This window comes from Ovis canadensis, chromosome 5 (genome assembly GCF_042477335.2).
Source record: "Ovis canadensis isolate MfBH-ARS-UI-01 breed Bighorn chromosome 5, ARS-UI_OviCan_v2, whole genome shotgun sequence".
NCBI classification, from domain to species: domain Eukaryota; kingdom Metazoa; phylum Chordata; class Mammalia; order Artiodactyla; family Bovidae; genus Ovis; species Ovis canadensis.
The window spans coordinates 74083872-74111180 of NC_091249.1; the positions used below are offsets into that span (position 1 = coordinate 74083872).

The window sequence follows — 27309 nt, forward strand, 5'->3', positions numbered from 1 at the left end:
TGCTGTGGCAAAGATGCCTCCCCCTTATCTTCACTTCCAGCTTCATCAGTACTTTTTCTGGCTCCCATGTCCTGGATGACCTCTGTGTCCAACAGCTCCTGAGAGATGATGAGGTCATCGTCTGCAGTGACGACGTCTTGGAAATTCATTTGGGACACAGGTGGCAAGAACCACCAAGTGCCACAACTTTTCAGTGGCAATACCTGGTTCACCGGTGGCTGTCCTCTGTCAGAATCTGTCAGTTCCACAGGAACGATGCCTGCCTTCTGCCAGCATTTCACCACTGTGGACCACTTGGCTGACCACCATGCTGCAGCAATCATGCCATCAGCCTGCTTGATGTCCACTTTTTCTTGATCCTCACTGCTGTTGAACTTGAGGAAGATCAGTTGTAAAGGTGGCTCCTGTACCGCACTTTCATGGTATGAATTATGCCAAGATTCAGTGGCTGCAGGACGGCAGTGCAGTTTGAGGGCAGATACCACACCTGAGTCCTTGCCAAGCATGGAAGAAGCATGCTGTGAGCAGAGCACTTGTTGATTGGCAGGAGGATCCAGTGTTCGCCTGCTTCATCCTGGCATCCACTTGCATCAGCCATTCATTAAACATATCCTGTGTCATCCATGCCTGCTGGTTGGCTCAGTAGTCACAGGGGAGGGAATGGACATTCTTGAGTCAGTGTGGGTTGGCTGACCTACCAACAATCAATGGTCTCATTTTTTCAGTTCCTAAAGCGCTGCAACAAAAGAGTGCTGTCAACCGCTGCCTCGCTTTCTTGTCCCCTTGACAATGGTCCCCTTTAGCAGCAAGTGTGTGTTGGGGAAGCAACTGGAAAAACATTCCTGTCTCATCAGCATTAAAGATATCATCTGGGCTGAAGTCAGCAACTAGTTTTATAATTTCCTCTGCATGCCACTTGTTCAGTTCAGTTCAGTTCAGTCGCTCAGTCGTGTCCGACTCTGCGACCCCATGAATCGCAGCACGCCAGGCCTCCCTGTCTATCACCATCTCCCGGAGTTCACTCAGACTCACGTCCATTGAGTCCATGATGCCATCCAGCCATCTCATCCTCGGTCGTCCCCTTCTCCTCCTGCCCCCAATCTCTCCCAGCATCAGAGTCTTTCCCAATGAGTCAACTCTTCGCATGAGGTGGCCAAAGTACTGGCGCTTCAGCTTTAGCATCATTCCTTCCAAAGAAATCCCAGGGTTGATCTCCTTCAGAATGGACTGGTTGGATCTCCTTGCATTAGTCTCTCACTATCCCCTCTACACACTGCTTTCAAAGAAATTTCGTGGCGATCCTGAAGTCTGTTCAGCCAGCCCACATTTGCTTGAAAATTGTCGTAGCCAACCTTATTGGCCAAGTTTAGTGCTTTTTTCCGAATGACAGAACCAGTCACAAGAACATTTTTGGCATGGATTTCTTGAAACCAGGCAAAAACAGTCTTATTAATGTCATCATAAAAAGCACTCCTTATCCTTTTCTGCTGAAGTCCCATACATGCCTCCTGCATCTTCTCTTCAAATTTGGCATGATCCTTCAGTATTCTGGCCTAGAGAATTTCATGGACTATATAGTCCATGGGGTGTCAAAGAGTCAGACACGACTGAGTGACTTTCACTTTAAGAATGTAGCCAGAGTAGAAGGAATGATGCCAAATTCTTCGGCCACATTGCCTTTCTTCTTGCCTGAGTCTACAGCTTCCACAACTCTCATTTTCTCCTCCAGGGAGAACTGCGGATGCTTCCTGTTCCCCTTGTTTCCCATATCTGTAGAGTGAGGGTCAGGCCACAACTACCAAGGCTGTGTCCGTGCCTCCTCTTGGCTTGTTTTGCTGCAAGTGTGGAAAACCGACAAGACAAGATGGAGCGCTTATCAGGAACCAAAGATAATGGATTCCCCCTAACAGATGAGTTCAGATTTTTAAAAATCATATTAAAAAATGATAAGGCCAAAGTCAAGAGAAGATGGGATTCATGCTACTGACTTTTTGTAGAGATTATTTATACAGATTCACCATATTAATAGAATGTTTGAAATAGAAGAGATCTAGTCATTTCCTCAAATTTTCTGAGCCTTCATAAAAATAATAACTGTCTGCTCTGTGTGCTATGAGACTAGACTGAAATAATAGATGGTAAAAGTTCTGTAAATAGCAATGCATTATATAAATCCAAGGAATTATTATCAGGCTCATTTCCTAGATGCAGAAACTGAGGCCCAGGGAAGGGGCCTACCCAAGTTCATATAGCTCAGATTTCTTGACTCAGATTAGTGCTGTTACTGTCAATCTATAGTCCTGCTTGAAATCCCACCACAGCGAAATCTTTATAGCTCTGTCATCATGGTTTGGAAGGATTTTTCACTGTGGGAAGATGTTTCTGGTAGCCACACATTCATTTAATAAATAACTACGCCTAGTGGTGAGGATACAGTGATGAACAACACTGTCAAGGTTCCTGCCCTTATGAAATATACAGTGTGATGTAGGGAGATAATAATTGAACAGAGAAATTTGTTAATCTAGAGTGTGATATGTGCTATGAAGGAAATGATCCAGCAGCAGCAGTTTTGGTAACTGCCTGCTTAAACCTTTTATCATGAGAATCCTCTGAGAACAAGCTGCTGTGCTTTAGGCTGTGAGACTTCTGCCACTACCTCCACGCATGTCTATCCATTCATGACATCCTCTTTGTGCAAAGCACTATACTTGATGTCAGCCATACAAGGATGAATGCAGCATAGTGCCTACCACTGAGCACATTACTAGGGAAGCAGGGAAGACAAAACCATAGAGTGTATGGAGTACTTTAATAGAGGCTACAGTGTACTGTGGAAGAACAAAGAAGTGGGATGATCAACAAAGAAGTGGGACAGAGATGGGCAGTGTACTTCTAAGAAGAAACAAGATTGATGTTGGGAGTTAAAGGAATTCATGAGATAGAAGGAACTATGTGTAAAAGCAATGATGTACTGTAGAAAATAAAAAGTCATTGTCGGGGGGTGGGGGGGGAGTGTCTTTGGAGAAGAAAACAAGGATCTTGGGATAGTAAGAGGCCTTTAGAGTTTTGGGGTTTTTTGTTTGTTTGTTTTTGGAATGACATGATCAGATTTGCACTTTAGAAAGTCTTTTGGTTGCAAGGTGGAGTACCTAATGGGTAAAGCACATTTTCCTAAGAGGTGGCCCTAACTCTGAAGATAAATGCAGGCTAGCCTAGTAGGCGATATATAGTTGGGATATGTTAATTTGAGTGCAACAAGAAGCTCCTGAAGGATTTTAAGCAAAGAGAAAGATGACTGCTGTGTGAAGAATGTAATGGAAGGGTGTCAGAGAAAAAGGAGACTAGGAGGCTGTTGCAGGACCCCTGATGTGAGATAATGGTGGCTTGTTTTAGAGTAATAATGGAGATGGTAAGAAGTGGTCAGTTTGGGACAATGTTTTTTCAGATCTTCTTGATGGATTGGTGCAAGAGGAGTCAAGGATAACACCCAGATTTCTGGCTTGAGCACTTAGCAATCGAGTGAATGGTGATGCCATTTACAGAAATGAGTACCAATTATTGGTTCTTTGTAAACATAACTTGTTATTAATACTTTACATGCTTAATACAGCTTACATGTGATGGGGCTGAAATTCAAACCCAAGGAGGCTCAGTACAAAGCTAGCATTCTGCATACTACAGAGTGCGATATAGCTTGTTCTGGGAACAATACCAGTACTGAGAAGAGATGTGGAAGGAGAATGACTCAGAACCAAATCAAGACCTTGGAGGTCAAGTTTGAATTTTATTCTAAGTAAACAAGAGGACATTGGAGGGTCTTAAGCAGAGAGTGACCTGATCAGATTTACAGTACAAAAAGATATGTCTGCATGTTGTGTGGAGAATAGACTGTAAAGGGGAAAGAGAGGAGATTGGAAGAAACTGCATCAGTTCAGGCAGGTGACTAGGAGAAGGCTGGCGACAGTGGTAGATGGAGAAAGGTGATAGTGGTATAAGGAGAAAATAAGCAAATCCGGGAGTTGGTGATGGACAGACAGGAGGCCTGGCGTGCTGCAGTTCATGGGGTCGCAGAGTCGGACACGACTGAGCGACTGAACTGAACTGAAGAGTGCAGGGGCTTGTACAAATGTAGGACGATCTGTGACATCGGCAGGAAAGGACAATTCTTATTTGCTTGCACATGTCATTCAGTTCCATTTGAATAGTCACAACCATTACTGTGCGTGGGACGGTGGGAGAGACGGATTGCAGGCAGATCACTGGGTGAGGAGGACGGCTTGATGACGCGCTAAGAAGTAACAAACCTATCCTGAACAAGCGGTGACAGAGCAGGAATGGGGTCATGCCTCGAACGCCGTGTTAGGGGAGCGTGCTGAGGCTCCCCTGGCCCGACTTGGCTTTGACAGGCGAGGCGGGGCCTCGACCCCCGCCCTCGGCACAGCCCCGCCCCATTTACCTGAACGCCTTACAGCAACACCCGAGGGGCTGAGAGCTTCCACCGCGGGCGGCCGTAGCTTCCTCCGCCTCCCGGAACCTCTAGCAGGAAGCAGTCCGTCCTCCTTAGCAGCCCCCTTCTGAGTTTCTAAGCAGTTTCTATGGGCCCGCCCCTCAGTCTGAGATGGGCTACTGCGCTTGCGCGAGGAGTCGCACGCAGTCACGCGCCGCCGGCCGCTTCCGGTGCGCCGCGAGGGCCGCCGGGACGGGTCTCCCTGACGATCCGAGGTGTGCTGCTGCCGCTGCTACTGCTGCTGCCGTCGCCGCTGCCGCTGCTGCGGCTGAGCCAGTGCCGCGGTGACGCCCGTGTCCCTGCTTTCTTTCTCGGGCTTCCCGGGGCTTGACCCCCGGGGCCCTCGGCAGGCGTCATTGAAGAGCCTGCGGGGCGAACGTGTGCTTCCACACCCTCCCTCCACGACCCCATATCGCGACTCCGAGGAAGGGGAGCGAGAGGGGCTGTCGCGACTCCGCGCCGTGTGTCGCCGGGCGGCGCCGCGGGGCCGGGGCTCCTCTAGCCCCCGGGATGCGCGCGCGAGTCCTCGCCTCCACTTCCTTGCTGCCACTGCCACGACTGGAGCCGCCTCTCGCCGACAGCGCGGAGCGCGAGTGCGCCGGCCAGCCCCCTCGTCGAGCCCCCTGGCCGCGCGCCACCGGGAATGTGAGCCGCGCGGCTTGCACGCTTCTCCAGGTAAGTCCCGCCCTTGAGCGCCGCGCTGCGAGAGCTGGGCGCCCACAGCTGGGAGCTGCGGCTCTCTGAGCGCTGTTGCCTCTTCCTCAGTGTAGGAGCAGTGAGCCTTAGTCTCCTCCCGCATTCGTCTAAGGCTCATAGGCCAACCATGGCCCACAGCTGTGCTGTCAAAGCCGTTTAATGAGGGTCCGAGGGGTATTTGATGGGACAGTCAACGTGTGTCACGTATTTCAAGTATTACCTTACTTTTCTTTTACAAGAGGAGAAAACTGAGGCTTCGAGAGTGAGAGTAGATTGCTCAAGGTCATAGAACTTTGTGCTCCTGCTGTTAAAGTGCCTGAATTAAATTAGTACCCTGATCTTCTGCCGTCCAGAGCCCTTGGTTTTACCCTTTATATTATCTTGGCTTTTTTTTTTTTTTTTTTTTGCATTGCTGTACTGGGGACTAGGATCTGAAAACAACTCTTGAACCCAGGCTTAAGCCAGGCTAGTCAAGCCAAAACCTAGGGTAGTCTCCTCCTGCCCCTAACCCTCAATGTGTTTGTATGACTTTGTTTTTTAACTTGTTTTGCTCTGCGTGCTAAAACCCTGTATGTCATTCTTTACAGAAGCTCTCCTGCAGTTATTGTTTTTCTCTGTAAGACTCAAGGGCTGAGGAGTCAATTATTGAAGGCAAAAAAAAGCATATCCTCACTTAGCCTTGATTTGAACCCTCAGGTCCCTTACCCGATGAAGGCACTGGCCTGTTTCTGACCCAGCCAAATGTGGGTTATGTTCTCCTCCAGAGTTGTGCTGTAACAGAAGGCTGGGGTTTTTTTTTTGGCGGAGGCGGGGTGGGGGTGGGTGGCGTGGGGGGTGGTTATGTTTTCTAGTGGTAAATCATTTAGAGGTGGTACAGAAGTAGAAAGAACTTTAGGAATAGTGTATTCTTAGCCTTTGGTATATCTTTAAAAATTAAAAGTGAAATGTTTATCTACATTTTCTAGGAGAGGGTATTTCCACTTTCACAGGATTCTCAAAGGTATTCTTGCCTCTCAAAGTTAGGAGCCACAGATTTCAGCCTCTTCCATCTCACTTGAGGAACAACAGAATTTTAGGGTGGGAATAGACTTACCTGATATTGCATGGTTAGAATTTAGACTTGGATCCAGGTCTCCTGACTCAACATGCAGTGCTTTTTCTCATTATAACTTATCAGATACTTCATCATTTGTGGAGTGAGTTCTAAATTGAGATGTGAGTGGACCTGGTAATACACATATCAGTTCTGTGTTTTACTTACACAGCTCCTTCTTCCCAGAATCCTAAATTATCTTCTCACAGATTTTCCCGAGCAACTATGTTATTTCTCGTAAAATGAAGTTTCTGGGAACCTTTCTGCATCCAAGGATTGAGCCTGTGTGTAAAACTCCAATTTAGGATGTGGCCACAAATAAACTAACTCTTCTTGAACTAGTCATTGAATTTTTTCGTAATGCCTTCCTTTCCCTAGGAAAGGCTATTAGTAGATTATCTGTTTCTTAGACTAGTTCTGGAGAGTTAATGCCTGTCTGTCAGATTACTGTTTACACCAGTAAGTCACTAACCATATGTGGCTATTTAAACTAATTACAATTAAACAAAATGAAATCAATTCAAGTTCTTCAGTCACACAATCCATATTTCAGGTGCTCAGTAGCTATAAGTAGCTACCATATTGGAGGAGCACAGATGAAGAACATTTAGATCATTTCAAAATGTTAATAGAACAGTGCTGATTTAGAATGTTGCTAATAGAGATGGGAGCAGTGTAGTATAATGGAAGAAGGCTCACAGTTGAATTTTTGAGTTTAAAAAAAACCTGCTTTTCAAGTCCCTGGGTGTAGTGTCCCTTCGGGCAGGTCATTAAGCATCTCAGTCACAGACTGTTCATCTTTAATAATAAATCCTTTTTGTATAGCACTTGACTGTTCCTTGAGCCTTATCACTATAAATCTGTGGTAAGGTGGGAGAGACATTGCTTTTTACTGTTTAAAAAGAGAGAATTGAACCTAAAGCAGCTTAAGAACCTGTCCAAAGTCACACAAGCTGGCAGAGTGTAAAGAAACTTCCTGCATATTGGCACTTACTACACGTTTGAATGAATGAAAATCAATGAAGCATTTTACTTAAGGCATGAAACATGAGGGAGCATCCAGAACTGACTCCTGGCCAAGTATTTACCTGTTACTATATGGAATTCTTATAATATGGGGCTAATAAATCTTTGAGTTGAAGGATTACTGAGTGTCTCATGAGTGAATATAAGTGAAAGGGCTGAGCTTGTGACCCCAGATTTGCCTAGTCAGAGGAATCACCTGGGGCCCTTGTTAAGGATGATGTTGTTCAGTCACCGAGTCATGTCCGACTCTTTGCGATCCCATGGACTGCAGCACGCCAGGCTTCCCCTGTCCTTCACCGTCTCCCGGAGTTTGCTCAGACTCATGTCCATTGAGTCGGTGAGGCCGTCCAACCATCTATCTCATCCTCTGTTGCCCCCTTCTCCTCCTGCCTCCAATCTTTCCCAGCATCAGGTCTCTTCCAGTGAGTTGGCTCTTTGCATCAGGTGGCCAGAGTATTGGAGCTTCAGCATGAAGGGCTTCCCAAAGGCTCAGCAGGTTAAGAATCTGCCTGCAGTGCAGGAGACACAGAAGATGAGTGTTTAATTCCTGGGTCAGGAAGATCCCCTGGAGGAGGAAAATGGCAACCCACTCCAATATTCTTGGCCGAAAAGTTCCCACGGACAGAGGAGCCTGGCAGGCTACAGCCCAAAGGGTCAAAAAGAGTCAGACATGCCTGAACAACTAAGCACATGGCACAAAAATCTTGTTAAGGATACATTGCCATACCCTTTAGAGATTCTGATTAGAAGGCTGAGGTGGAATCCTAAAATCTGTATATTTAGTAAGTCCCCCAGGTGGTGCTTAAGATCCATCTGCTGAGTTTGGGACATGACTGAGTCTTAAGGCTCTGGCAGAGATAAGGGATCATGGGATTGGGAGGCTGCTGTCCTCTTTCAGGTAGATTCTTGACACTTGTTTGTGTTTGACTTTCCTCTAGCCATGGATGCATCGTATGATGGTACTGAGGTAACTGTCGTGATGGAGGAAATTGAGGAAGCCTACTGTTATACCTCCCCTGGGCCACCCAAGAAGAAGAAAAAGTATAAAATACATGGAGAAAAGGCCAAGAAACCCAGGTTAGCCAACACATTTTGGTAGCTGGCATTTATAAACAGAATCTGCTTGGAGAGCTCTGTTGAACAAGAAGACTTTAGAGTGTGTCCAGATTCATTGAGAGTGCCATGTCAGTTCTTGTCTCCTGATGGTGGTAGTGGGGCTGGGGGGAGAGGGAGTTGGGGAGTAGGAAGTGGCCAGTTGATGTCAGCAGTTGTCATTCCTTTCCAAAGTTTGGTCCTGTTTCTAGGCTGTAGCAGGAAATAGGCATACAAATGGTGGAACGCTCTGTACAAGAGAACCACATCCTGCATTATTAATACTACTGTTGTCTAAATATTTAATTAGGGCATCAATAAAAGTATGGGATTATAAGTAGCACCAATGATACCTATAAAGAATATCCAGGTTGTAGCTCTAATCTCCTCCTTAACTGTGAGCTCCGCAGTCTTCTTGCTGAGGCCCCCCAGCTCTGGGTCACTTCGACAGGCCTGCTTGCTTCCCTCAGCCTCAGCTAGGTGCTGTTTAGCAGAGAGATGACCAAAGGCTGTGTAGATGAGGAGGATGTGAGTGGTAGTCAGTCCTCTAACCTCTTCCTAAAAGTGGAATGACAGAACATTTGTATCTGTTTTTTGCCCAAATTGGGATTTAAAGTCAGTCATCCCGGCAGAAAAAGTGGTGGTGGTGAAACCAGGTAAGCCTTTGCTTCCAGGTTTCTGGAGGGAGAACCCTCCTGTCATTTACCCTCCGGGGATATTATTTAAACGCTTCTTTGCTTCAGTCTCTGTTTACAGAAATGCTTTTGAAATGAAAAGCTGGGTTTTGTATTTAATTCTTCACTACTCAAATATTGTAGAGTTTACTGGTTGAGGGAGAGGAAGCCTTACGAAGTCCTTGCTTCCTCAGGTCCGCTTACCTTCTGTACTATTACGACATCTACCTGAAAGTGCAGCAGGAGTTGCCCCACCTCCCTCAGTCTGAGATCAATAAGAAGATTAGTGAGAGCTGGAGGCTGCTCAGTGTGGCCGAGAGGAGTTACTACCTGGAGAAAGCCAAACTAGAGAAAGAAGGTCTGGATCCTGTAAGTAATTTTTTACCCCCTTCAGCTAATGCCTCCATTGCTCTAGTGGTAAGGCTTGGGAAATCCAACCTCTTGTTCTCCTATTTTCTTCTCTTGGGAGAACTTTAAAGTTGAGTCATTTTTACCTTTCTTGAGTCTGATATTGTGTCTCTCTTGTTTTATCTGCGCCGCATGGCTTGCAGAATCTCAAGCCAACCAGGGGTTGCACTTGGGCTGTGGCATGGAGAGTGCTGAGCCTCAAACGCTGGACTGCCAGGGCACTCCCTCTCTGTTTCTATTCTGATGATGCCCCACACTCTCTTGTACCCTTTGCTTGTGGCCGTACATTGTCTCCAGGGAGCCTTAGGTTCCTTTTCTGAATTTTAGCAAAACTTGGAGCCTCTCGTCCTTGAGTAGTTAAGTGTTCCTTTCCCTTCATCGAGTAGCTTCTACAGACATTTTTCCTACACCGTGGATTTTCATGTTATCAGTTGAGTGTAAATGTTATTAATTTGTGTTGTGTTGACCACTATCAGTTATTCCATAATCAGCAATTAGGCTTGTGAATTTAGAGGTGGACACAGCTGCTTTATATAAGACATGTTCTAGCACTGGTATTGAACTATTGAACGAAAAGTGTAAGGCTAAAGCTGAAGTTCACGGAAGGGACTAAGGCTTTGAACGGTTGCATTAAAGAATAAGCAAGAAAGCTCTTTGGTTTGTGTCTGTCAGCCATTTTGTTATTATTGTTCATAATAATAAAATGTACTGACAGCTATTAGTACTGCTTTTTTTTAAACAAAAATTCCTGCAGGAAAAAATAACCTTGTTATTATAAGCTGAAACCTTTTCACCTTAACTCCTTTTTTTCCAGTTGAAACAAGAGTCTCTGACTTTTTTGATCGTACAGAGCAAAAGTTCTTCAGGAATACAGTGACCGTGTTATAGCAAAACAGGTTGTTTCCTTTAGTGGAGCCCATCTGCCACTGGCCGCCGTTTAGATTAGTTTGTCCTTGTTGGCTTCGCATTTCTCTTCTTAGAAGAGCTCGGTGTTACCTGCCATCTGGGAGATGCCACTCTACTCCTCCTCTGGATGATTTGTTTGTAAACTGAGTCTAGGAAACAATCCCTGTGGAGGAGGAGAGGTGAAGTCTGGGAAAAGTACACATATTTTCTTTGGTTTCCCCATTATAAAGTCACAAACTTTTTGCCCATGATACAAGAAAATTGTACCTAATCCTGAAATGATATAGTTTTTAATTTTTAAAGAGATTTCAATTTTTTGGTCATGTGGGATCATAGTTCGCCTGACCAGGAATCGAACCCAGGCTTTTTATTATAGAAGCACAGAGTCTTACCCAGTGGGCCTCCAGGGAAGTCCCCTGACATGGCTTTTAAAGCTGGGTGTTGTTATAGGTCCTTATTAAGACTTAAAAAATTTAAGTAGATCATCTATAATGATTTTTTATCCATATGTAAATTTGTATCTACCGTCATCTCCACCACTATCTCCAAGATTATTATGAATAAACTAGCTCTAATATTAACTAGCTATAACCTTGAAAGAATCATTTAAGCTTTGAGTCCTGTTTTCCTTATTTGTAAAATGGGGATAATAGTATCTGTTTGCAATGTTTAAAATAGATAATGTAAAACACCTGGCTGAGTTCTTGGACCATATTGATTTGGTCAGTAAATACCACTCTTTAGTAGATTAAACGTCCAGTGGCCATATAACAAGAAAAGGTGACATTCAGTGAGTGTCTGGGGTGTGCCAAGACCGGGTGAGATTGTATGTGCTGTTTGACCTCTCCCCAGTTACCTGGTGTGCAGGTGGGAGCCTCCTGCCTGTACTGTGGGAACCTGCCGAAGACCTTGTGGTGGGCTATGTCCCTTGCAGCTCTTTAGGTCTCTTGCCAGGTTGCGGGGCCTGTGGTTGCAGTGTCATTCCTTACAGTGTGTAAGATGAACGTCATTCAGGCTGCCCTGGTTTCTCTGGGCTTGGATTTGTTGATAAAGTCCAGACCAGCCTTTGTATTTGCCACCGTTTAGCTTTGTTCTCTTGACCTGTCGGCTTCACGGGGTGGCTTGAGAATGTCATTTCTTCATTGTCTCTCCAGTACAGGCTCCATCATGGGTTTGGACAGTTTCCTTTCAAGTTTCACCTGAGTGCTGCTTTTGTAGCCTAAGAGTCTCATCCACTTCTTTTTTTTTTTTTTTTAAAGATCCTTTTGTAATTGATTTAGTTCTTTTTAAACGATGCTTCTAAAATTAGTTTTAGGTCCATTTAATTTCCGTTCTCACTTACCTGTTCACTTTGAACTTGTCTGTTTTTCTTGTTGGGTAACTTGCAGTTTAAATTGAAAAAATAAAACACAAGCACCTTTTTCTTGGTTCCAGGTAGCCATGCAGCGCTGTGGCTTCTAGTGTTCTAGTACCTGGTCTTCTAGCTCCTTAGAAGACCTGGCCTGGAGTCTCAGTCTTACTATTCACTAATTGTGTGTTTTGGGAAAGTTTGCCCTCCTTCAGTTCCCTCATTTGAGAAATGGGGATGACAGTAGTACCTAACTTAATAGTATTGCTTTTAAGAAGTATTTTCTAAACCTTCCTAGGTCAGTGTTACTGTTTATATTCTCCCACCTCCTCTAGTATATTCAGGTCCTTAGGATACAACCCCTTCCCTATACACATTCTGTTGTGAAGCCTTCTTTGCAAGTCTGGGAGATGCTGTGATGTTAGAATTCTTCCTTGCTTCCCTGAGATCCAGAGTGGCCTATTGGTTTGTATCTTATGCTTTAAGTGCTTCATTGAGCATTATACGTCCTGGCATCTAAATCTCCATTATACATCCTGGCATCTAAAGCTAATTTGAAATCCTAAAGCGTCAGAGCTGGAAAAGAACTCATAAATAGCCAGATTCAGTTCCCTTGTTTTACAGATAGGGCAGCAAAGCCTAAAAAGGGGAAAGAATTTGTTCAAAACTCCACCAGATCTGGGATTTCAGCTCACAGTTGCATGATGCCAAGATCAGTGCCCCTTATAGAATCTAATCCACTTTCTGTCTCCTTTGTGACTGAGTGAGTCAGTTACGTTGGCTAAAGTGTGACATTGCTGTTGGCAGAGGCTGACCCTATCTAAGTCATAAGTCAAGAGAATGGAATCTTTCTGGTTCTTCGGTGGGGGGTGGGGGGTGGGGGGTGGGAAGCTTATACGTGTATTTCATGTGGTCTAACTCTGTTTATCTCTCCTTGTCTCCCGACGTGGCTTCTTCATCATCAGAACTCTAAGCTCTCTGGACTGACTGCTGTGGTTCCGGACATCCCAGGTTTCCGCAAGATCCTCCCTCGCTCAGATTACATCATCATCCCCAAGAGCAGCCTGCAGGAGGAGCGGAGCTGCCCTCAGCTAGAGCTGTGTGTGGCCCAGAACCAGATGTCCCCCAAAGGACCATCTCTTGTGTCCAACACTGCCCTGGAGACAGTGCCCGGCCATGCAGGCATGGCGGAACAATGCCTGGCTGTGGAGGCCTTAGCTGAGGATGTGGGAGCCCTTGCCCAGCCTGGTGCTGTACAGGAGATCGCCACCTCAGAGATCCTCGGCCAGGATGTGCTCTTAAATGAGGCTTCCCTGGAGGTAGGGGAGAGCCACCAACCTTATCAGACGAGCCTGGTTATTGAAGAGACCTTAGTGAACGGCTCATCAGACCTTACCACTGGAAGCCTGGCTGTGCCCCACCCGCAGGTGGGGGAGAGTATGTCTGTAGTAACAGTCATGAGGGTAAGTGACAGGTACTGTGATTGAGCTTTACCTGAGAGAGTTAAAAAGGCAGCTAGACCCATGCGGTGTGATTCTGGAGTAGTGGTACTTAGGAATTGGTGTGGCATTTCTGAGTTGGACTGTAGTCCTCTTGAACCTTTTTGCCCCTAGGCTTGGTCCAAAGTCCTCTTCAGTTTCTTAGGCACTCACATCTCCTCTTGCTCAGTTTAGCCAGTGTTTTCTTCACACGAGATAAGGTACATTAGCAGGAGGGATGGGAATGAGATTTGGCCTGTCCATGACTCAAAGCCAGGATCTGTTAGGCTGTTAGCATTGGTTAGGATTTTATGTTCCCATATGATTGTTTCAGCAAACATAATAGCATCTTGAAAACTGTTCAGGAGGGATTGTAAATGGTCTTCTTGGGCACAGAGTAAGTAGAAGAAGGAAGTTCTTTTCACAGCCAGGTTGATCGGTCTAATAGCCAAGAAAGAAGGGGGAGATCTCTTCCCAGTGGCTTTCCAGTCATGCCCAGTTGAGGGGAAAGAGCAGTGATTTCAGTGATTCCACAGTGTGGACCCTGGAAGTGAAGAGTTGAGGAGCTGCCACCAGGCTGTCTGTCATCCTGGGTAGGATGGCATCCTCAGAGAGGTAGTTGTCCTGCTCAGTCTAAGAGGACCAGCGTACAGTGGCCCCTACAGCCTGGATGGGTGAGAGCAGATAGCCCTCCAAAGGATTCCTTGCCAGGCATAAATTTTATTATTTGTTGCCACAATGCTGTTTATGGTAATGAAGCATGCCATTGGCCTGATTAAAAGGTCTAGTCAAGGCTATGGTTTTTCCAGTGGTGATGTATGGATGTGAGAGTTGGACTGTGAAGAAAGCTGAGTGCCGAAGAATTGATGTTTTTGAACTGTGGTGTTGGAGAAGACTCTCGAGAGTCCCTTGGACTGCAAGGAGATCCAACCAGTCCATCCTAAAGGAGATCAGTCCTGGGTGTTCTTTGGGAGGACTGATGCTAAAGCTGAAACTCCAATGCTTTGGCCACCTCATGTGAAGAGTTGACTCTGGAAAAGACTCTGATGCTGGGAGGGATTGGGAGCAGGAGGAGAAGGATACAACAGAGGATGAGATGGCTGGATGGCATCACCGATTCGATGGACATGAGTTTGGGTGAATTCCGGGAGTTGGTAATGGACAGGGAGGCCTGGCGTGCTGTGATTCATGGGGTCGAAAGAGTCGGACACGACCGAGTGACTGAACTGAAGTGAATAGGTTCCTAAGAACATTTGAAAGGGTCACAAGAATTGGTTTCTTTGACTATTTATGTGATCTTAGGAGTCTTCAGTATCTTAACCTCAGTTTTCTCATTTGTAAAATGAGGCTAGCACATTCCCTGTGGTAGTGGTTTCCTTTGTCCTTAGTTGAGCTTTTATTTTGAGACAATTGTAGGTCCATACATTTTCTTGCTGCATCCATTAGGTAAGCATGTTGTCTCTGGTTATTGGACTTGATTGTCTTCAGTGTTACGAGTGCTCCTGGGTGTTCTTCACTCCATCTCAATAAAACTGTCTTGTCTCCCTGTACCCGCAGGATTCTGGTGAGAGTAGCTCCTCTGCGCCAGCCACACAGTTCATTATGTTGCCTCTTCCTGCCTACTCGGTTGTGGAGAACCCCACCTCCATCAAACTGGTTAGTATGTGGGGAGTTGATGGAGATTATGGCTCCGTAAGAATTCTCTTTCAGGTAGTTTTCTAAAATTGCTAATGAACTTTAACAATTTGCCATTTAGCAAAAAGGGCTTGTTCTATGAACTTAGGACATGGGGACTGGCAGAAATCTCAGAGATTTTCTGGTTCAGATATTCTTAACTGGGGGTGAGGGGGTGGGGGGCGGGTCTGTGAATAGAGCTCCACAGGATCCTTGAACTCAAGTTACATACAAATTTTTCTCTTTGAAAAAGTAATTTCTTGGGACAGGTTCCCTGGCTTTTATCATATTTTCTGAAGTATAGGCGTAGAAAACTTGAGAGATCACTGGTGGGATTCAATACTGTTATTGCGCAGGTTAGGGAAAAGGTCCAAAGAAGAAAAAGGGCTTGTTCTATGAGTCAGGGTCACTGAGCTGCGAAACAAGGCAGAACAAGGACCCAGGTCTTTAGATTCTCACTGTTCTTTGAATCACATACTGCAGCATGTGGGCTGAGACTGTCGTAGGGTTTTGTGAAGGACCTCCAGCATGCTGTTGAGTAGAAGTGGTGTGAGCCAGCATCTTTGTGTGTCTGTCTTCTTAGGGTGAAAGTCTTTAGTCTTTCATCATTAGCTGTAGGTTTTTCATAGGTACCCTTATCATGTTTAGGAAGTTATTTTTGCTGGAAGTTTTTAACAGGATTGGATATTGGATTTTTGTGTGTCTTTAGAGATGATTGGGTTTTTGTTGTTGTTAGTATGATTAATAGTATTTTTCAAATGTTAACGCTGTGTTCCTGGGGTAGACTTCACTTAGCAATGATATATTATCCTTCTAATATATTATTGGATTGGATTTGATAACATTTTGTTCAGAATTTTATTTATATTCCTGAGGGATAATATTGGTCTCTTAATTTTCTTATACAGTGTTTTTCTTGTTTTAGTATCAAAGTTATGCTTACTTCATAGAATGAGCTGTGAAATATTTTCTGCTCTTCTATTTTTTGAAAGAGTTTTGTATAGTACTGGCGTTATTTCTTCCTTAAATGGTTAGAATTACCAATGAACTCATCTGGGCCTGGAGATTTCTTTGTGGGAAGGTTTATAATGGCAAGTCCAATTTTTAAAATATATGTAAGCTTTGAAAGTTTGTCTTTCAAAGAATTTTTAAAAACTGGTAAAATATATGTAATGAAATTTACCCTTATAGTCATTTTTAAGTGTACAATTCAAATGCTGTTGATGTTAAGTATATTCACAGTGTCATGCAGTCATCAGCACTGTGCATTTTCAGAACTTTTTCATCATTCCAGTCAGAAACTGTGTATATTAAACAGTTACTCCCCATTCCCTGCCCCTGGTTTCTACCCTAGGCCCTAGTAATAGCTATTTAATTTCTTGGAATTTGTATATTCTAGGTACCTCAAATGAGTGGAATCATTCAAATACTACCTTTTTAATCTGACTTTTTCATTTAACATGTTTTCAAGGTTCATCTGTCTTATGGCATGTATCAGAATTTCGTTCCTTTTTATGGCTAAAATATATTCCATTGTGTGTGTATACTACATTTTGTTATCTGTTCATAAACATTGCTGGATATTTGGCTTATTTCTGCCTTCTGATTATTGTGAGTAGTGGTGATATGAACTTTGGTATACAAATGTCTGTTTGAGTCCGTCTTCTCAGTTCTTTTGGATGTAATACCCTAAGGGTAGCATTGCTGAATCATGTGGTAATTCCGTCTTTAAAGTTTTGTCCTTTTAATGTCTATAAAATATGTAGTGATTTCCCTTCTCCATTACTGACACTGGTAATTTGGGTCTTCTTTCTTTTTTCCTGATAAACTTGGCTAGAGGTTATTGATTTTACTGCTCTCAGAGAGGGAACATTTGGGTTCATTGATCCTCTCTATTGTTTTTCTACTTTCTGTTTCACTCTTTTCTGCCATGATCTTTATTATCATTCTGCTGCTTGCTTTGGGTTTAATTTGGTCTTACCTAGTTTCTTAAGGTAGAAGCTGAGGTTATTGATTTGAGACTTTCTTTTCTAATATAGCTGCTTAGTGCTTAATTTGCCTCCAAGCACTACTTCGGGCTTCTCTTGTGGCTCAGCTGGCAAAGAATCTGCCTGCAATGCAAGAGACCTGGGTTCGATCCCTGGGTTGGGAAGATCCCCTGGAGAAGGGAAAGGGTGCTGCTGCTGCTGCTGAGTTGCTTCAGTCATGTCTGACTCTGTGCGACCCTATAAACGGCAGCCCACCAGGCTTCCCTGTCCCTGGGATTCTCCAGGCAAGAACACTGGAGTGGGTTGCCATTTCCTTCTCTAATGCATGCAAGTGAAAAGTGAAAGTGAAGTTGCTCAGTCATGTCCAACTCTTAGCGACCCCATGGACTGCAGCCCACCAGGCTCCTCTGTCCATGGGGTTTTCCAGGCAAGAGTACTGGAGTGGGGTGCCATTGCCTTCTCCGAGGGAAGGGTTACCCCCTCCAGTATTCTGGCCTGGAGAACTCCATGGATTGTATAGTCAGTCCATGGGGTTGCAGGGTTGGACACGACTGAGCGACTTTCACTGTCAAGCACTACTTTTAGTGGCATCCCACAAATTTTGGTAGGGTATGTTTTCATTTTTATTCAGTTTGAAATGCTTTCTAACTTATTTGACCCATGAGTTATTTAGAGGTGTATCACTTTCCAAATATTGGATTTTCCAGATATCTTTCTGTATCGATTTCTGATTTGATTCCATTGTGATTAGAACTTTGTAGTTTGTATAAGACTTGAATCCTTTTAAATTCAGTGTGGCTTATTTTATGGCTCAGAGTATGAATTCTCTTGATAAATGGTCTAAGTGCATTTGAAAAGAATGTGTAGTCTGGTGTCGGAATGTTCTGTACATTTCAGATCCTTACTGATTTTCTGTCGACTGTTTCTGTCAACTACTAAGAAAGCATCCACCAGTCGTTGTAGATTTATATGTTTCTTTTTGCAGTTCTGTTAGTTTATGTGTCATGTATTCTGACTGTTACTAAATACATAAATGTTTAGGGTTGTTAAATTCTCTGGAGAAGTTTATTACTTCTTTATTAAGAAGTGGCATTTATCTCTCACACTGTTGCCCGTGAAATCTACTTAGGTCTGGTATCAAGCTTTCTTTTGATTATTGTTATTAACAAGCTATATCTTTTTCCATCCTTCTACCTTTTTGTAGCATTGTATTTAAAGTACCTTTTTGGTAGACAACATATAGTTTGACTGTAAGAGCAAGACCTGTCTGACTGTCTCTGCCTTATAATTTAGGTATTTAGTATTTAGGCACTATATATTTAATGTGATTATTAATATGATTTGGTTTAAATATGTCCTTTTACTTCTTGTTATTGTTTTGGTTATGTTTTATTATATTTTCTTTTGAAATGCTTAAATTTTTTTAAATGATTTATTTATTTTTGGCTACCCTGGGTCTTCATTGCTGCATGTGGGCTTTTACTAGTAGCAGTGGGTGAGAGTTACTCTGTAGCTGTGGTGCTCAGGTTTCTCATTGCAGAGCTAGGGCTCTAGAGTGTACGGGCTTCAGTTGTTGCAGCTCCCGGGCTCAGTGGTTGTGGCATGAGTGCCTAGTTGCCCCGAAGCATGTGGAATCTTCCCGAACCAGGGATTGAACCCATGTTCCCTGCATTGGCAGGTGGATTCTCAACCACTGGACCACCAGGGAACTCCAAATTGAATATTTTTAATGAATCTATTTTATCTCATTTATTGGTCTGTGGCTCATTAACTTTGTCTTCATTACCATATTGGTTTTTTTTTAGGATATGTATCTTGGTTTCTTTTAGGTACATATATTTAACTTGTCATAGTCTGCCTTTTCCTCTTAAAATTCCCGCTACAGATAAATAATATTTTATTAGGTAAGAAAGTTATAGTAAATTATTTTTCCTGAACCTTTCCTCTTCAGGAAATTAATGTTCTTTCATGGTCTAATAAATGTTAAATCAAGCTCTTCTAGAACTACTTAAGAAGGCAACATCAGCCTTGAACACTGGCATTATTTTCTAAAGTCATTTCTGTATGCTGCTCTTTAGGAGTATTTCCAGGTTGGTGGTGATTTATTTATGGAACTAACTTTTCTCTGGGAATGTATTCAGAATGACTATTCTGTGTGGGGTCACAGTCAGAGAAAAGACAAATGTTTTATTTTCCATTAAAAATAGTCTTACAAACTTTTTGTTCCTCAAGATATACCCATTAAGCAGAAAGGGCAGGTGATTTTACAGAAGAGGAAATCAAGGGCCCAAGAACAAAGATGAATTACCCCCAGCTCCTGGTGCCATACAACTTCACACTCATCCTTGATTTACTATCACTGTCATATTCCTTTTTCCTTAGGTGTTCTGGCCAGAGGCAGCCTAGAGGCAGCTTGGTGTTTCCTAAGGGAGGTTTTTGCTTTCTGGCCAGGCTAGGGAGACAGGGATTAGTAGCTGAGTAAACCATTCATAAGTGACCGAACAGATCTGACAGGGAAGTGTTTTCTTTCCAGCATTAATCAAGAAATGGAGCATGGCTAATTTCTATTTCTAGCTGAAATATAATACATTCTGTTCAAAGGGAAATCACCAGAGATTATATGAGCCAGTGATTGAATATATGTATACAAATAATCAAATTCTGTTGAGTGTCAAAGGACCTGGTTTCAACTGGAGTTCCCTCTCATTTTTTTAGTGACTGGACTGTTTTTATATCTTTGAATCCTAGAGTCTAGGTTCTCTGATTTTTAATAAGAATGAAGATGAAGCAAGTGCTTTGATGTATGGAGAGCCGTAGGGTGCAGCAGGATGCATGGAAGGAGTTTTGACCAGGAATCAAAAAGATCTGTCTTCTAGGCCTGGCTCTGTCCTTGAGTCACCACATGATTCATGATTTGAAACAAAGCATCTAACCACTCTGAACCTCAGTAGTAGTAATACCTACCTCAGTATTGCTGAGAACTTTAAATGAGATATCGATAGAGTGTTTAGCCCTGTGTGGTACTTCACTTAATTAATTAATTGTAGCTATCATAATCTTTGTTCTTCTGGTACCTAACTCTGTGACCCTACGCAGTTGTTTTTCTTCATTTGCATTCACTTTCTCCATTTCTAAAAAGTGAACTAATTAGTTGTATTTTAGGGCCTTTCCAGTTCTGACCTTTTAAGACCATGAACTGGCTAATTTTTTGCAAGCTGATATCCTCCTGCCATTGTTGGGGTTCTAATAGTCATCAGGATCTGAGAGAGATTAGGTTGCACTGTTGATTCTGACCTTTCCTTCTCTATTCTTACAGACTACTACATACACACGGCGGGGCCATGGGACATGTACCAGCCCGGGCTGCTCCTTTACATACGTCACCAGGCACAAGCCACCCAAGTGCCCCACCTGTGGTAACTTCCTCGGCGGGAAGTGGATCCCAAAGGTAGAGTCCATTGGCCATCACTGCTTTGGAAACCCCACAGAGTAACCTTACTATTCCCCTTAAGAATAGATGACTTAAATTAATATTCATTTAACTTTTCTGATGCTACAAATAAGTCAGTTTCTTTCTTTTTAAGAAGAAAGAATAAAATGTTATCCGTAACCTCCATCCAAAGAAAAGCCATTGTTAAGATTTCAGTGTCTGTTAAGATTTTTTCTAGTCTTTATTCGTGGGTATAGAAATTCTGTATCTTGTCTTTTTTCTTTCACTGTACCATATCATTAAAAATTCTTCAAAAATGTTATCTTTAATTGCTTCATAGTTTTCCATGAATGACTATACTATGTTAAATTATTCATTTCCTGTTAGGGTCACATTTTTAGCATTCCACCCTCCACACTAACTACTTAACTATTCATACACACAGGGCACATCTCATTCCTTAGCTCTGAGTCCTTTTAGTTTCATGTGGAAAGTGTTAGTTGCTCAGTATTGTCTGAATCTTTGCAATCCCATGGACTGTAGCGCAACAGGCTCCTCTGTTCATGGGATTTTCCAGGCAAGAATACTGGAGTGGGTTGTCATTTCCTTCTCCAAGGAATCTTCCCGACCCAGGGATCAAATGCAGGTCGCCCACATTGCAGGCAGATTCTTTACCGTCTGAGCCACCAGGGAAGCCCACTTAGTTTCCTATAGCTTCTATTAAAAGTGGAGGTCTTTAACCCAGTATTCAAGCTCGGCCATAGTTTAACTTTCCAAATACGTACTTCTGTCTCCAAATAAATGGTGCTCGGTAAATAAATGAGCATTAGAGCTATGCCCCTGTGATGTTCAGTTCAGAACATGTTTTTTGTTACCTGCTGTGTGCTTGGCACTGACTATAAATCATACCTACTGGCCACATTTTTGATATGAGACTATAAATTATCTAGGGACAAAAGGACTAAAATAGAAGCTGTTTTATAGAGGAGATGATTTGGAAAGAGCAATAGGAGTTGGGTAGATAGAAAAGGAAAGAGAAGGCATTGTTTTTGTGAAAATAGTTTAGGCTAGGATTGTGTTCATCATGTGTTTCAACTCATGGTCCAGACTTATTTTCTCTGTAGAGAAAACTTACATAGTATCATACTTACTAAGTTCCTTTGGGGCATTTTCCACAGAACATTTCTTAGAAAATTATCAGGATAGTGACTTTTGCCCTCTGGCTAAGTATTGAAGTTCAGGATAGCACCAGTTTTGGAGACAGAATAGGTTAATAATTAAGAATATAATTCTGGAGTCAGCTTCCTCAGTTCAAACCCCTACTCAGGTATTTAACGTTGTAACCTTGGGAAAGTCATTCTACATTTCTGTTCTTGATTTAGGCTTCATTTGTAAATAGAAGCTAAGAATATTACCTACATCAGTAGGGTTGTTGGAGGGGTCAGATGAAATTATCCATGCAAAGTGGATGGTTCATTTCTAGTGTAATTATATATTCAATCCTCTGTAGGTGTTCACTGCTCCCATTGTTGGCAGCAGTATAACTGTCTCTTGTTATTACTGTGAACATTAACACTTCAAGGGGCAGGAAATACCTAGGGCTTTGTGGAGTTTTTGTGTTGTGAAGCCATTTCATTTATTCCCACCCTAATTATTCTCCCAAAATACACTTCCCCAACTGCGGTAGGAAGATAGAATTGGGTAGCAGTTGGACTTCTCCTTGGTCCTTCTTCTTCACTGATACACAGCAGGTCTGTCGGATGATCTTGTTTCCTGTGCTTTTGTGTGAGTCTAACCGATCCTGTGCGCAGTCTGTTTCAGATTCTGTTTTGACTTTGGCTTTCTTTGCTTTTTCATTTTGTCTTCTCCCCTGCCCTTTTATTGAAATAACTGTTAAGCCATTCTCTTTCTGAGATTGAACTCATGACGTGCATAAATTTTTTTTCTTAGCTTCTTGTCTCCTGTCTTTACTTGCTAAGTCAGAGATTTTTTTTCTCCAAGATTTTTCCAAGAATTACTATGTAGGGATTTCCCTGGTGGTCCAATGGTTAAGAATCCACCTCCTAATGCAGGAGACACGGGTTCAATCCCTGGTTGGGGAATTAAGATCCCACATGCCTTGGGGGCAACTAAGCCTATTGACCACAACGAAGAGCCAATGCCACCAAATAAATAATAAGTAAATATTTTGAAAAAAGAATTACCATGTAAAGAGCATATAGCGTGATTTCTAAGTCTCCTTGGAACAGAATAAGTAATTTTGAGAAGAAAAAGGGTAACGTAGCATAAATGCATTTAAAATTTTAGAGATAAAAGTGACTTTGGTTATCAGCTAGTTCAACTCCCAGTTTCTAGCTGAGGAAAAATAGATTGAGGAGAAATGACTTGTTACATTCACATTGTTAATTATGCTATTGTCTTTTCCACTAAACCAGACTGCAGGCATTGCTGTGCTGTTAAGCTGCAGAATCTTAAGATTTCTTGAGTTCTGATTTTTGAAGGAGCAAGTATAAATAGTTCCTGAAAGTTCCAAATATGTCCATGCCAGTCAGGAAATGACTCACCTTTTCTTATATTGTTCTGGAGTTCATACTGGCTAAAATTAGCCCAAGAAACATGTGGCACAGTTCCCAGTGAGTTGGATGGAACAAAAGATGGTATATAAGGCTCTTTAGCTCAAGGCCTCACTCCTATAGCAATAATTGAGGTCTCTGCACGAGGAACTGGTAGTATTTGTCTTCCATCTTGAAAGAAAGTGACATCTGAAAAGGGTATGCTGGGTGAAGGAAATGTGAGATCACTAGCTCAAGTTTTTTTGCTCTGTTTGCTTAAATTACTCAGTCTTCCTGCAAAGAATTTTTGTCTATAGCCTACTTAGTGGGCAACATTTTGCTCAAATACCTCATCTCAAGGATTTGGTTTAACATGTTTCCTGTTTTTCTGCTGACTTCCCTCTTGAGCAGTCAGGAAGCTGAGTACAATTTACTAAGAATGTTTCTTGTCTTCATGGTTTGTCATCGTGTGTTAGAACCTGCTGCTGCTAAGTCGCTTTAGTTGTGTCCGACTGCGCAACCCCATAGATGACAGCCCAGCAGGCTCCCCCGTCCTGGGATTCTCCAGGCAAGAACACTGGAATGGGTTGCCATTTCCTTCTCCAGTGCATGAAAGTGAAAAGTGAAAGTGAAGTCGCTCAGTCATGTCCGACTCTTAGTGACCCCATGGACTGCAGCCCACCAGGCTCCTCCATCCATGGGATATTCCAGGCAAGAGTACTTGAGTGGGTTGCCATTTCCTTCTCCGTGTTAGAACCTAAGAATGCTTTATAGGAGATTTCTTAAAGATTATCTATGTTGATTCTTAGCCAGAGGCACCATGTGGCCCAGAGGGACTTAAGAAATGTAAGGGTTTTTTGATAGTCAATGACTGGGAGACAATACTGAAATTGAATGGCATTGGCCACAGGTACTGAGCTTCCTGAAAAGTGCAAAGAGGGATCCTGCCCTTCCATGAACAATTAAGTCTCCCAAAAGGCTGTCTTCCTGCCGTTGACCCAAGAGCTTTCTTTTTCCATAATGGGAAATGACGAATCAGATGAAGCTTGCCTCAGGTGACATAAGCAGTTATGATGAAGCAGAGGCTAGACAGAACCCAGCTTTTGTGGTTTGTCTTTTAGTTTATAGTGCCTTTCACTATTCATGTGGAAGAAAAAACTCTGAGATCCATTTTGGACATAACCACTGTTAAGAAATTTTTTTAAGAAGTAGGCCTTGAACAGTCAGAGGTCCAAGTAAAAAAATGCCAGTATTTGTTTGCTGAAACCTAAAGAAACATGTCATTAAGAAATTTATTAGAAGAATAGGTTTATGCCAACTATAGCGTTGAATATTATGGCGAAAGGAAACGGGAATCAGAAGACTTAGGTTCAGACCAGTTTTATAAAACTTGGGACCTGAAGTCAGCCTCTTCCTCTCTCAGCCTCAACTTCTTATCTGTTGCTCACACATTATTGTTACGAGGATCAAATGAGAGAATATTTGTAAATGTGTTGTCGTCTGTAAAATGCCACATGCATAAAAGGTTTTCTTATTTTTTCTAGGAAAAGCCAGCCAAAGTCAAAGTGGAATTGACTTCTGGTGTCTCCTCCAAAGGCTCTGTGGTTAAAAGAAATCAGCAGCCTGTCACCACTGAGCAAAATTCCGCTAAGGAAAACGCTTCCAAACTGACTCTGGAGAACTCAGAAGCTGTAAGCCAGCTTCTCAGTGTAGCTCCTCCAAGAGAAGTGGGTGAGGAGAATGAGTGGGAGGAAGTGATCATCTCAGATGCCCATGTTTTGGTCAAGGAAACTCCTGGGAATCATGGTACAGCAGTCATTAAGATGCCAGTGGTCAAACCTGAGGTCTCTCTGGGAACAACTGAAAATGACAGTCCTGGACTAGACGTGCCACCACCAGCCGAGGGGACCAGCACCTCCGGTTCACTCCCTGCTCCTAAAAAGCCTACAGGGTAACCCAGTGTGTTTATATATAGCATTGCGTTTAGAACAGCAGCTTGTGAAGTGCCCAGTGTGTGTTTTGTCCATGTCTTTATAGCATTCCTGAGACAGGCAACAGAGCCCAATTCATGGTTTCTATGTTGGATACAGAAACCAAGGCCTAGAGACATTGATTTGCCTTTTTTTCTCCTATACTCTGCTGTCTTTTCGCTACTGTTCCTGGTCCTTATACATCCCTTCAGTCAGTCTGCCTAAAGCGTTTATTGTAGAGTTTTGCTAGTACAGACTGTGGGTAGTGTTACAGACCTAGTATTCAATCCTGGCTCCTACATTTGGAAAGCGAGGCATTATTAAGGCATCTTATGTAAAGATTCCTGTCCTGGTGGTCAGAGAACTAAATTCTGATTGTGACTCTTTCCTGGGCTTCTATTTGACTGGGCACAGATACTTCATACCCATTCTCCCCCTCTGGAAAATTTTGAGTTGAGTCTTCTAAAAAAAAAAAATCATATCCTCAATGCCTGACCATACTGCCTGAAAAAGATCACATGTAAAGCTTTCAGATAGGAGAGGTCCGTAAGTATGGGCTGTTTTTCCTCCCTTTTTTAGAGGTTTAACTGGATGCTCTATGTAGCTGCTTTCCAAAGGCAACTATCATCTTAAAATGGAAATTCCTTATTTGTTTATATCAGTGGTTCTCAAAGGGGCACAGTGCTCCAGGGGACATTGTGGCAGTGTTTGGAGACATTTTTGGTTGACACAGTTGGGGAGAGAGTGTTACTGGCATCTACTGATAGAGGCCAAGGATGCCGCTAGACATCCTGCACTGCACAGGACAGCCTGTTGTGCCAGAGAATTATTTGGCCCAAAATGTTAGTATTGTCATGGTTTAGAAATTCTGGTTTATATTATTATGATGAAATTTTTTTATTGTTGAATAGAAAATACACTTAGTTCAAACTCCAAGATGTAAAAAATATATCCTGAAAAAAAATCTTTCTGTCCCATCCTTCAGTGCTCCATTCCCATTTACCACAGACAATATTTCCAACTTTCTGTGTTTTTAGAGATAATTTTAAGTATATATAAACAGATAGGAGTGTGTGTGTGTGTGTTTATAATAATATTAAGTTTTTTAAATCAAGATATTAAAATATGTATGTTGTGCTAAATTTGTGTAAAGAAAGGTGGGAAAACGTGATGTTTGTACATAGGAGTTAACTCTTGAACAAACATGGACTTGCATGGTGTGGGTCCACTTACATATGGATTGTTTTCAGCACATACATTCTGTTGTACTACATGGTGTGCAGTGGGTTGGGGAACTCTGGAAATGGAGAAAGGGCTGTGCAGTTATCAGTGAGCTTTTGAGTACGTGTGGGTCAGTTCCCCTAATACATGCTATTCAAGGTCAATTGTGTGTGTGTGTGTGTCTATTTTTTTCCCCCACCTTTCTTTACACAAATGGCAGCATAACATACATACTTTGACTCATTACCTTTTAAAATTTAACAATATATCAATACTCTGAGATGGTTCTGTGTCTTTAGAGAAGGATGCTGTGCACTTTTGCTTTGGGCAGCTGAAGCGCTTTAGCCAAGGTGTATTGAGGCCTCCTGTGGGCAGGCTTTATGCTCAGATTGGAGCCACAGAGATGAAGGAAACACGGACTTTGTTCTCCAGGGCCTCTCAGCAGCCCTCATGTGGGAGACTGATACACTGTAAATACTTGAGCGGACTAGGGGTGGACTAGATGTTACAACTACCTTTGCTGGTGATAATTCCTCACTGTAGGCATGGTTTTGCACTTTTAAAAAATCTTCATAATGACCCATGTAGTACCTGTAATTACTTTCCCATTTTATGTATCAGAAACTTAAGGTAAACAGACGTGGGATTTCCTGCCCAGGGTTACAGAGCTACTTAATGGTTTAATTAATGTCTAAAGTATGACATTTTAACCAGGACAGTATTCCTCTAATAAAGTGCTATCTGGAGATGGCATTTGGATTTTCTTCCCCTTGGTCTGGAATTTCTAGGAAAGTTTCCTTTTTTTTTTTTTTTTTTCAGAGTTGACCTGCTCACTCCTATGCCCAGAGCCCCAGAGATTAAAGGCAGAGCGCGGGGCAAGCCATCATTACTGGCTGCAGCAAGACCCATGAGAGCAATTCTTCCAGCCCCAGCTAATGTGGGCCGAGGCAGCAGCATGGGACTGCCCAGGGCCAGGCAGGCCTTCCCTCTGAGTGGTAAGGTCTGGGACAGACCCGGGAAGAGGGACTGTTGAAAGGGAAGGGGGCAGGAGTGGGGGTTGAGCATAGAGATGAGAGACCTAGGGCCACTCTGAATGCACTTAAGTCACCAGTTTGGCTCCTGATTGTCTCAGATAAGACTCCCTCTGTGAGGACTTGTGGCCTGAAGCCAAGCACGCTGAAGCAGCTGGGCCAGCCCATCCAGCAGCCATCTAGCACTGGTGAGGTGAAGGTAAGACCATTCC

At 43.1% G+C, this 27309-nt stretch overlaps 2 protein-coding genes across 4 annotated transcripts in view; one reads left to right on the top strand and one right to left on the bottom strand.

Moving 5' to 3' along the window:
* The window catches only part of PDE6A (phosphodiesterase 6A), a 128958-nt gene extending 124307 nt beyond the window's left edge, over nucleotides 1-4651 (bottom strand). For both annotated transcript variants that reach the window (XM_069592418.1, XM_069592419.1), the window contains exon 1: nucleotides 4460-4651. The gene's annotated coding sequence lies outside the window, so the exon portion shown is untranslated. The remainder of the gene's footprint in view (nucleotides 1-4459) is intronic.
* The window catches only part of HMGXB3 (HMG-box containing 3), a 61539-nt gene continuing 38205 nt past the window's right edge, over nucleotides 3976-27309 (top strand). For both annotated transcript variants that reach the window (XM_069592404.1, XM_069592405.1), the window contains exons 1-9: nucleotides 3976-5185; nucleotides 8264-8402; nucleotides 9286-9460; nucleotides 12719-13216; nucleotides 14789-14887; nucleotides 20210-20341; nucleotides 24420-24826; nucleotides 26886-27061; nucleotides 27199-27296. In XM_069592404.1, coding sequence (XP_069448505.1) covers nucleotides 8266-8402; nucleotides 9286-9460; nucleotides 12719-13216; nucleotides 14789-14887; nucleotides 20210-20341; nucleotides 24420-24826; nucleotides 26886-27061; nucleotides 27199-27296 — 1722 coding nt within the window. In that variant the 5' untranslated portion in view covers nucleotides 3976-5185; nucleotides 8264-8265. The remainder of the gene's footprint in view (nucleotides 5186-8263; nucleotides 8403-9285; nucleotides 9461-12718; nucleotides 13217-14788; nucleotides 14888-20209; nucleotides 20342-24419; nucleotides 24827-26885; nucleotides 27062-27198; nucleotides 27297-27309) is intronic.